Source organism: Sipha flava, unplaced genomic scaffold, assembly GCF_003268045.1.
Source record: "Sipha flava isolate LNK unplaced genomic scaffold, YSA_version1 64_pilon_pilon, whole genome shotgun sequence".
Taxonomy (NCBI): domain Eukaryota; kingdom Metazoa; phylum Arthropoda; class Insecta; order Hemiptera; family Aphididae; genus Sipha; species Sipha flava.
In genome coordinates, this window is record NW_020273604.1 from 338,914 (window position 1) to 350,863 (window position 11,950).

The window sequence follows — 11,950 nt, forward strand, 5'->3', positions numbered from 1 at the left end:
TCATGGTTTTTAATATTTTTTTTCCTCACGAAAATAAATGGTGTATTAAATATAACGTGTTTAAATATTACCTTATCTCGTTTTTTGATGATTTCAAGGCACTGTTTTGGTAATAAATAATATACTATTTTTTTTGTAATCTAAACAAATACTATAAGTCACGAGGTTAATGAAAACAGAAGGATGAAACGTCATCATTTTCAGAAAAAATAACTCAATAGAATATCTTTAAGTGTTTAGAACATAACAGTATAAAAATTATTTTTTTAAATTTTTACCAAAACAACAAAATGAAAGAAATAGGAATTTTGATTATCTTTATTATTTCAGAAGATCTGAGTGTTTATACATAAAAAATAACGGCTAATTGAATTTCAGTATTTTAGTGTACGATAAAATTACTTATAGCATGCGTTCGTTCAAGGGTTAGGATTAATAATAAAAAAAAAAAAAAAAATAAAAAAATATTAATACCTGTTTTTTATTATTACATAATGTTGATATCATTAAATATGATGGCATTGAATTAATGAAAATGAAGTCATGTACTTCTTATGCGCGATGCGATTGAACATAATAACAATAATAATAATAATATCAAGTAAACACTAATGAGATAGGAAACATATTCGTGTGTTAACAGTATGCAATTAGCTGTAGAACGTGAAATGTATAATTATTATTTTTGAAGGGCCTCTATACAGTCGAAACGGTGGACTGTAGTTTGGAAACCCCTGGGTTAACTGATAAGAACGAAATGTGTGTATCGTTGTGTTCTAAAACGAACACGCAAGGTCATTTTTCAACGTGAAACACTCGTTCCCTCCGTCAACTCTCGTTTGTTAATTTTTTTCGATTTCATTTTCAAAAAATACATTCTAGCGCACCGTAATAATTACGAGGGATACGCATTCGTGAACACGGTCACTCCTCGGCTCCTCGTCAGCATGTGCGCACGCACGTGGCACGTTATCAGCTTCACACGTCCGTATTGCTTTCGTTATCGTTGTTTTTGATATTTTCCGCAGAACAATCCGTAAAAACAAAATGATACGAAACCGTAGCCCGTTCAAAGGTGGTTCGTCCGTCCCTTCCGTCGGAAATCAGTGAGAGAGGAGAATGGGAGACGGAGGGAAAAAACAACGACCGATCGGAGTCGATGAAAAAGTGAAAATCAAAAAAAAAAAACGTGCCGGTCGAAAACGAATAGCGTTTGTTGTGCAAAATCGTCGCGTGATCGTAAGTCGTATCGGCGGCATGGCGACCAAACATTACGACCGATCGAAAACCGTAACAAATGGAATCAAAATGGTCGCCCTCGGACCCGTTTCACCCGGGCCACGTCAGAATTTTGATGAAAACGCATTGTTTTTAATCGAAGCGTTCACATGTCGCCAAAAACGTGTTCTGTTCCCTCGGAAAGTGTACATCGACCATTGGCAATGCGTTAAAATATAGTATTGTGTTTACACGAACCTGGATCATGTATTGCGCACGCGCCATTCAGGTAGACGTGCGACGCAAATCTTTTATCTGTGGCACCATCATGCAGAATATCGTGATGCGATTACAAGCGTTTTTTTTTCAATTCTACGCTCGATTGATTCAAATCCTTGCCCAAAATTTAAATTTGTTTTCAATTGTAAATCGATAATAAAATGATTTTCACCGTTGTCGATAAATTACTCATTACTCATCGAATCGGTAAATATTGTTTGTCTACATCGATGACGGCTGATGAGTCGCCCCGTTTGGACTTGATCGCGTAACGTGGACGGTTACCGTCGGCACATCACCGTGGTCATCGTGTTCGGCTAGCGATGGACGATCTGAATCGATCTATTTCATCGGATTAATCGATGTATATATATATATATATGGAATCGATCTTCTCGGTAAATGCGATTCGTTCCCGGAAGAATCGTTCTGTTTTTTTTTCTCTAGGCTTCAGCGGTTCAGTTTCAATGTTCACCTTCGCGCAGCCTTAAATCTTTTGCTCACCATGTTTACATTCACGGGGTTTCCGAATCGATACATCGGGTCGATCATTCGGCCCATCGATCATGTTTAGACCCGTGGCTCACCGCGTTCGATGTCAACGATAACACCTTTTAGCTCCTTTTTTGTTTCGATCCAAACCACTCCGCCGCTACTGCGAATCGACCGCCGTTTAAAAATCGGAACAATCGAACGTCATGCCGAACGTGTTGGGTCCGCGCACCGGTGCTCCGACGTCCCGTGCACGCGTGCGTCGCGTTTCGGTCGTTTACCGACATGGTAGGTGGGACCGGAGGGAACGGGTGGGCCAGTCGTGCCGTCTTCGGCGATGGTTGGTAGGGGGGGGGGCGATGTTGACGTTCTCCCAGAAGGTCGTCGGAGCACACGTGGCGTATCGTCAGAAATCGTTGTTTGCCCGGCGGTGCGCAGCAGCAAAACAACAACAAAACCGGCACCGTACGCCCACGAATGAAATGCGAATTATTATTATGACAGTCGTCGCTGAATTTTACGTGAGCGGTCAGCTGTGCAGCGCCGGACACGCGGAAACAGACTTGCAGAGACTTGCGCGAAAACATCTCGAAACCCCGTACGATCACCCCCACACGTAACCCTTCCCATCGCATATCTCGTCACGTCGTTCGACGGCACCCGTCAGTTTTTTTCGCTCTAACGCAACACCCTTGCGTTTTTTTTTTCTTACTCCGAGCCGCTTAAAAAATGTTTTTTAGCACTTTCATGTTGAAAATTAACTTTCGTCCGTTATTGTGGAACTGGTAGTGTTGCCGAAATTGTCAATAAAAAGTATACGTTTGGGTAATACATTTTTGCACTCAAAATAACCATAATTTCTGTGAGTTTTTTTATCTAAATTTGTCCATTTTTAACACCATAATAAAAATTCCGATCCAATCTCTTTTTCAGAAAGACGATCTTCATAAAATATGTTTAGATCGTTAAGTTTCGAAACCCTCGCTCTTCGCGATAAAATAATATTCTAAATTCAACCGTTGTACAATGGTTTATTCTTGTGCTACGATTCAATAAAATATTTTTGAATAACAAATTATTCGGATCTCGTGGACCTCCCTGAATACGCGGCTCCGCATAGGAAATATTTCATAGTGACCCGCTCGAATGGTACCGCGTTAACCTAAATACAGTTTATAACCGGAATGTTCACAAATAATTATGCACGGTAAGTGGCAATTTAAGCATCGTTGCTTTGAAGCGTATTCATTTGTAATCAATATCATTACACGGACGTTCACCATAAATTTCGTAACTTATATTTTTGTAAACGGTTCGAGAACGTTGCAAACGAAAGGAATTTTGAGAATGCTTGAATCTTGTTTTCGATCCGGCAACAACAAACGTTGATAAGATCTGACTCGCCCCGCGAAGGATATCGGTGTCGGAACAGGTAAACATCGAAAGACTAATGATACAACTCCGTGTACAAGGAGTACGACGAGGAGTAACCGTGATTAGCAATCGAAACCGTTCGGAATGTTTGTACCGGAACAGTGCGGACGGCCCCGAAAACACGATCGCGTGTCGACATTAAGCTGTATCGATCGGACCCGATCGCGAGTGATTGCATTCGAATTCTGTAACGAGCGTAACCTAACCTAACGATCCAACCCGGCCGGCCCGTCGATTCCGTCCGGTTCAGCTGTCGATTTGTGTATCGCGCGCGCGCTTGAAATCGGTTCGCAACGCATTGGTCCGTGGGCGCGCGTGCACGGGAACAGGCGCGAACACCACGTTCGCCCGGAGCGCCTACCGTCGGCAGCAACGTGAACGCAACGTACGCCCTGAACCCGCGCCGGAACGCGTTGCGTTGAACCGATATCGCAACCGTTCCACGTGCCGGTTACGACGACCCGTCACGACGGTTGCAGCGCGCGCGCACGAAAAACAATTCCGCCAAGGTCGTCGCGAAATCGTTAATTATATAACTCGCGCTGTTCGAATGTGGTACGCACGTGCGTTCGCGTTTGCATGTTGACACACAACGCGTCCGAAAAATCGGAATCGGTTATTCCGCGCGCTTAACAGCTCACGACGAGTGAGAACGCGTGAACGGGGGGGGGGGGGGGGGGATAAGAAACTGTCGACAAAAAGCCGCACGAAAAAGAAAGCGACGGGTTACGGGTACGTTAAATATGGTATTCAAACACGATAAATCGGTGGGCAGTTCATAGTTCAGACATTATCGACGCGTGTGTGTTCGCGTTGCCCGATTCCCGCTTTACGACGAAGCGGGAAATCGATATCCCGAATTTTTTTTTTTTTTTTACAACATTACACTTAGATAAGTTGTGTAACCTACGTGTTAAAAAAAAAAAAAAAAATCGCCCTTGGGTGGAGGCGTTGAACCGTTCGATTATTGTTTTATCTCTGTGGAGCGGCAAAACGTAACCTCGGCCACTTGCACGTGGAAACCCTCCCGCTCACGTTTTAACACTTGCCCGAAGAAATATTCGACGATTTATGGGACGCGAGCGTTCCCTGTTCGCCGACAGATCGGTGTACGGTCACCGTTGTTCCAGGGGCGGGAGCCGCGGCGAACGCACGACCACGACGTGACGGCGGACGGGTGTTCGGATGATTTCGTTGAGAACCGAACTGAAATCGAAGACGAGATGAAATCGGTTCGGCGGCATCGACCGCATTGCGCGCAACACGCGCCCGATACTGCTGCGATCCTGGTACCGCGGATGACGTGCCGGCCGGTGTTTGCTCGGAGAAACGAACACCGGCAGCGTGCCGTGCGCGCGGCACATGGGACCCCGGTCGACGAAGACGCGAGTGTGACGCAAGAGCGTTTACTTGATGGGAACCGAACGCGTCCGAGGCGAGGACTAACTAGGGCGGGGGACGAAAAAGAAAATAATATGACAACGTGGACGATTAATCATATGAATTTGGTCCGTACCAGCATGGTTTCACGCAATTTTTTCCCCGTTTATTTCCCGTCCGAGCACTTTGACGTGCCAAAAAACGTGGACGATTTTCATTACAAAATCCTTAACATCGCGTCGATCACGATAAATGAGATATTTATATATTGTTTTTACGTTGGAGCTTTCAACTTGAAGCCCACTTCTGCTTAATACTGTTGTACGAATTAATTAATTAATCTGTTTCGGTGTTGTTATTTTATTTATTTTTCGTTGTTAAGCCACTTTTATCGTATTGTAACGCGACTGTTGGGTATCAGTCAAAGGCAACGAGTGTCCCCCGATAGAGTTATCCAGTGAAATCCCTACAATATATTCTTAAAGTTAATTATTTATAGTCCTGTTGCGGGTTTTCAATGGGTCGTCAAACTCGTAACATATGTATATAGTTGTCAAACGAGCAATATGTTTATCGCTTGAACGTAAAATATTATAAATGAAACGTGTACACCTGATTAGACCACATCGTTGAATAATTGCGGTCCGAATGACAGGCGGAGATGTCACGCACGACGTATTATCCTTCGGATTATTATTCGTGAAAGATCATCTGTCAACCGTTGTTCTACGCATTGCAATTGACCCTTAACGGCTCAAACGGTTAACTTACACCTAGGCAAACTTAAGTTTTGCTGCCCCTTACGTGTAAATACTTCATCAAATATTATTTTTACATAAGCAATATTAAATACAATAGACATAATTCTGAGTTCATTATATTTATTCATGAAGAGTTGACAATTTATTACCGCACATAATTTCATATGAGTAGGTTATATCAATACAGTAATATTTTTTTTGAAAATTATTCTTAGTTTAAAAATGTTAAATGACGCCTTAAGCGTGGGACTATGTCGCCTACCCCTACAGACTGACCTGCGTATTTAGACGTACGGCCGATTTAATTAAATAAAATAAATAATTTAAGCTTGTGCGAGTCGTTTTGTCGTCCTGCGTCGGTATTCAAGCGTATTTCATAATTACGTGTTCGGCATTGCGACAATATTTTAAATATAATAATAATAATAAAAATAATATAATATATATTATTATGTATTTTATTTATATATATATATTATATATAATATTATTATTATATAATAATTTATATTATATATGATATTATTATTATATAATAATATATAATAATAATATAATAATTATATAATAATATGTAATCGCGATAACATTTTTCGATTTCGTCTATAGGATTTAAATATTGCCCACACGCGGCATCTTAGTTCGTTATCGCGCAACAGTGTATCCGCGTACTCCCTCGTTAATTACGTACAAGAGAATTTTTTTTTTTTTTTTTTTTAAACATTTCTGATGGCTTTCAAAAAAATCTACTCGGTCAAACCGAACTGAAACGTACCGGTGATGACATAATAATAATATTATAACAATAATAATCTGTACCAGGGGCGGTTCCAAAGCCTTGATTAGGGGGGGGGGGCTAAGTTATAATTTTATAAAATCTTATAACACAAACAACAATTTTTACAACACATATTCAAGTCGTCTATTTTTAAAATTGGCAAAAATATCAATAATATGATCTATTTGATCTAGAATATCTACTTTACGGGTATGATATACATTAATTAGACATAATGCTGATAGTCTATCTTCAGTCATCATTGAATGAAGCCTGGTTTTTAGTTTCCGAAATGTGGAGAAACTCCTTTCAACCGTCATACCTCTATGGCTGTATCTACATACTTGTGCGTGTCGTATGGTAGTACATATTATAATATGCATTTTTTGTTAACAATATACATTTTTTTATAAATACGGTACGGGCTTGAGAGGGGGCCACGGTCCCTAAGCCCCCTTGGAGCTGTCCCAGATCTTTACTGCTTTGTCGCGGTCAAGATTTTTTTTACGGCGCATATTATGTAATATTTATTCATAACGTATTCGTTGTATATCGGGTTTTTCGGTTTAATGTATACATAATTGTTATGGTGCTATGAGATCAACTGGTAAAATCACTTACCCTTGGACGTTCTGTGGCGCAAAAGTTTCGAAATAATGGTGAACCCACAAAAGGCCGTTGTGTGAAAATGTACAATCAAAATGCACAAAATTATTTTTATTTTTTATTTTTTTTTAATACGAAACGTAATATAATATTCAATATAGTCGACTGATCGTAAATATAGCCCAAAGTATTTAGTCAATGTAAATTATAAATATTTATTTCCCACGTAGTGATTGGTATGCAACGCTCGATCATTGTGTATGGTTTATAAATATCTAACAACATATTCTCAATGTACAAGTTTATAACCTACCTCAGTACCTTGTTATGAGACGATTTTTATCGGCTATGATGTGCTGTGGGATGTCGTTGGTTAAATAAATTTAGTAATTTAAATAAATAAAAATTTAAATAAATGTAGTAATTTATTTGCGGTATAAATTAAATCTATGATACTGTAGATCGTTAGTGCCGTATATAATATATAGGTGCGTTCAATTTAACATTTGCCTGTTTTTGTTGTAAAATGGAAAACGAATTCATTGAACATTTAAACGGTACTGTTTAATTGAATACAATAGTGTTTTATATATTAGTAATTAACATTTTTCTAATATTAATAAAAGAATAGTTAAAAAAATAAGTATTTCGTTAACAACTAATTTTTTTTTATTATTAATAAATTAAGCTACTACGCCCCTACCACACTAAAGTAAACCACTAAACATAGATGGCTAATAATTCTAGCCGTTGAAATACCTTCAAGAATTAAATTAAGTCAAATGTACATATGAATATTTTAGTTTTCTTAGTTAATTATGTTTTGATGGTAGGATAACAGTAAAATATAAAAATATGTGTTCGGAGAATTAATCGAATAAATTAATTAAAATCGAAAATATTAAATGAATTAGTCGAATAGACTTAATATTATGACATTTTCAATCCGTAGGTTAACATAAATATATATAAATTAAAATATGTATAAATTCTATTAAAAAAATCATCCATAATGGTCGAAAGATTTAAACCGAAATTTCATGCTCGCCTGACCATCCCATGCATATGAGATCAAATATCCATCCAATGTTTTCCAAAGTTATTCGAATTTTTATATTAAGAATTCCTGTACGCGGAAATCATCTTTTGATACGAGGGAGATAGTGTCTCACGATATTCACTTATTTATGATCACTCGTTCTCCTGTAGGGTCCGACACCGAAACCTGTTTGTTTAGGGCGGTTAACATGTATTATGAACATACTGCGAAGACGTGGCTATAACCGCGTTCTTGTCAATTATACCACAGACTTGTACAAAAAGGAGTGATCCGTTCACCATAAAAATGTTGATTTCGTCCTACAACTTGATCATTATTTAATCACAGCGCGCCCTTCGTGTACGTTGTTATACCACTGCAGGTCTTGTACTGTTTTGTACACAAAATGATACGGCATACTTCAGTATATTTTTTTCTCATATCCAAACGTACATTCATGGAAAACAATTACTTAAACAAGCATCGTATGTGCGCGTTCGCAGTGTTCGGATTTATTTATTATATTATTATTATTTAATAATAATTATGTACTACAACAGCTAACGCGTACGAAACTAATATTTACTACGATTTATTTTATTTTTCAGGTGAACCTCATAGCAAACACCAGCATAGAAGTTCGGCTGAAAGTGATCAACAAAATGCTTAGCCACATCGAACGATGCTCATTATCTCGAAGAATCACTTAGTCACCGCGACCGCCGTCGCACTAATAATAATAATAATAATAATAATAATTTTAATCTTATTTATAATTAATAATTTAACGGTTGGACTAATTATATGTTACAATGCATTATTACATCGTGTATGATTTTAATTTATAAACAGTCCGTCGCGGTTTGCGCAAGTTTCTATTGAACATCATCTCGTATAATATTTCAATATTATATATCATACATTATTATTATTATAATTATTACTATTATTATTATTATCGAAGAATATTTTGTGATCTCCGCATCTGGTCAATTCAGTCGATGATAAATTATATGTACTCTAGGATATCGAAAAATGTTCGCTTAATTTTAACATAACTATTAATAATAGTCTATTATACGCGCTCAGGCCTCTGGAATCGGACGAACCAGCTGCTATTATAATACCGGATTATTTTAAATTCAATACTTAATTTAAGTGTTTAAGATTAAAGGACACATTCTACGTTTCAATTTTTTTCCAACTTTAAGTCATTCTTGGAACGTTTTTGAAGTTACGGATAATTTTCACATTTCGACTATACCGGATTCTTGTGATATGTTAACGAATTTAAAATTTCCTATAAAAAGCCTTTAGTAGTTATAATCATTGTGATATTGGAATTAATTGTTTTTTTTTTTTTTTTTACAAATATTTTATTTTCCAATATGTTTTACGTTTATCTCCCTTTGAGGACGCAGGTACTAAAAAAATAATTCTTTAATATTGTAATATTTTTTTTTCTACCTATATACTTTGTTAGACAAATTATATTATTTTTGAAAAATTATTTTTTTCTTATGTCTTAAATGTTAAGCATATTATTCAGATTGTTTTTATTACCATTATCTATCATACAGACTTAATATGTTACTAATATAATACTGAAAACAAGTACTAATCGCCTCCTGCGTTCCCATTATAAATCAACACTAGTCTCATAATACATTAATTTTCGATAAAATTGTAAACCATAATCCTCTTTTTACATTTATTTTGTTTTTTACTGTTAATTTACCTATTTGCATTATATTTTTAAGGAACTTAAAATGTAAAATATTATTTTAATGTCTCGTATATGTGTATTTTATTATATACACATGTATTTATAATTTATTTAAATTCTTTTGTGATTGCCTTTATTGTTTTGTTTCAATTTTTATTTGTAGAATATTAATGGTTACATGTTTTTTTACCTATGTGTAATTGTTGCCCAAATGCCGATTTTTTTTTAACCAAATCAGAATTAGTTAATTTTTTTATTGTATAGACAATTATTTTTATTATTATTTAATATGTATAATTGTTGCCCATATATACCGGATTTTTTTTAGACTCAAACCAAAATTAGGGAATTAGTTAGAACATTATTATTATATTTATTTGATTCATAATTTAGTATTTATATAAGATTATTTTTTAATCAATTCTAAATGTAAACAATTGTAGAAAATTAAGAATTACAATATATTGTACCGAGTAAAAATTGTTGTTTAAACGAATGTTCACAACCTACCATTTTGTTTGTTAATATTCGCGTACAAACTTAGTTTGTTCGGATCTACCACAAACTTCCATCAACATTGAAAATAGCCTTTCTCCGACCATTAATTCCATCTTTAAAATGTTTTAGAATCGTTTTAATTTGTTAATTTTATACGGTTACACCAATTACAATTTTCTAATTTTATACCATTTAAAAATTAGTAATAATTAATAAGACTAATAAAATGAGTATGTAATATTGTATTTATTCGAAAACTAATAAAAATACAAGACTTCTTATTAGATGTTCTTGGTTCAAAGTAAATAGTAGTAGGTACCCAAAATATCAAAAAAAAGCATACAATAAACATAACATACAATAAACGCGAAAAAAGCAAAATAAAATGTCGTGCATTTTATTCTAAGTAGTATAAATCATATTTGTAGCTGACATAGTTTCGTATTAGAGCAATATGAAAAAAAATGCCTTCAAAATCCGTACTCCAGTCATCACTATGTTAAGCGCCAGTTCAAATCCGACTCAATGCAAAAAATATTCTGTAGAACTTTCCGTAATCTCTCACCCCTGCCATCATTCTGGTTGCCTACAGTGTCCCGCACCGGATCCACTCCACTGGGAGTGAAGTACGCATATGTGAAAATAATCTTCTCAGAGAATTGGGTACAAGTGCTACTGCACTCAACTATCCCTGCCATACGAAAAAGATTTCGATAAAGATCCTGACTGGTCGTTTCGATAAAACAGTTTTGAAAAAATAAACTATGTTGCATGCGAAAGGGTGCACATCCAACATCGTAACCAACCAGCGGGTGCTTCGTTTCACCATTGGAGCACGTGTCGCTCGCCAAAGTCTTCAGCGAAACCTGATTGATTTCCTGTGAACACTTTCGTACAACTGCGCCGAAAGACCTGATGTGTTTTTCACAACGTCGAATGTCGGACGCCAATAGCGTTTCGCGGAAAACGTTATTTCTCGATTTTCTTCGGTTTTTCCCTCGATTTTGACTAAAAAATTCGAGGGAGGATTTCACCAAGCAAGCGCATATTTGATTATGTTTGAATAAGTAATCTTTCGTGTTCTCGTCTTAGTATACAATACAAGTACTGTTATATGTATTGTGCGATAAATAAAAAAATTTAGTGAAATCATAATCTTATTTCAATTTTTTTACTCTTAATTTTTTCTATGTCTGATAATGTTTTTACAAAAAAATACCCTTTGTTCAATATTTTGCGTACGTTTTGGACAACGTATAAAATTGTTTAACGAATTGATTCGTCTTGATTTTTATTTCAAGAATTGTCATTTTATAATATGATAAAATATATCGTAATATAATAGATAACGTGTACACAGTATTGTCCTTAGGCAACTATCGTAACCCGCGTCCTCGTAGTATTTTAGCTATAATAATTAATAATATATTATATTTATATATAATATAATAAATAACTTATTTTAACAGTATTTTAAATACTAGAATACTAGAATAGTAGAATAGTATTTAAAATATAATTTTGAATGCGATTGTTTGTAAATATTATTCCTTGCTCCATTTATTAAGCGATTAACAGGTTTATATCGAGAAATAAGGTCTTTTATTTTTAAAAACAATTCTTTTTAAATAATGTCTTTTTTTTCGTCGTGTATCTAAACTCTCTTCCTCCGTTTGCTAAAGTAATTACAATAATAATGAGTCTCTTCTTAATACTTTATTATATTATGCATGTTGTAA

At 35.7% G+C, this 11,950-nt stretch overlaps 1 protein-coding gene across 1 annotated transcript in view; it reads left to right on the plus strand.

The window, feature by feature from the left end:
• The window catches only part of LOC112691530 (LON peptidase N-terminal domain and RING finger protein 2), a 46,095-nt gene extending 36,374 nt beyond the window's left edge, over positions 1 to 9,721 (plus strand). The window contains exon 10 of the mRNA XM_025565805.1: positions 8,596 to 9,721. Within this exon, the coding sequence (XP_025421590.1) occupies positions 8,596 to 8,697 (102 nt within the window). The 3' untranslated portion in view covers positions 8,698 to 9,721. The remainder of the gene's footprint in view (positions 1 to 8,595) is intronic.
• Positions 9,722 to 11,950: the final 2,229 nt, after the last annotated feature.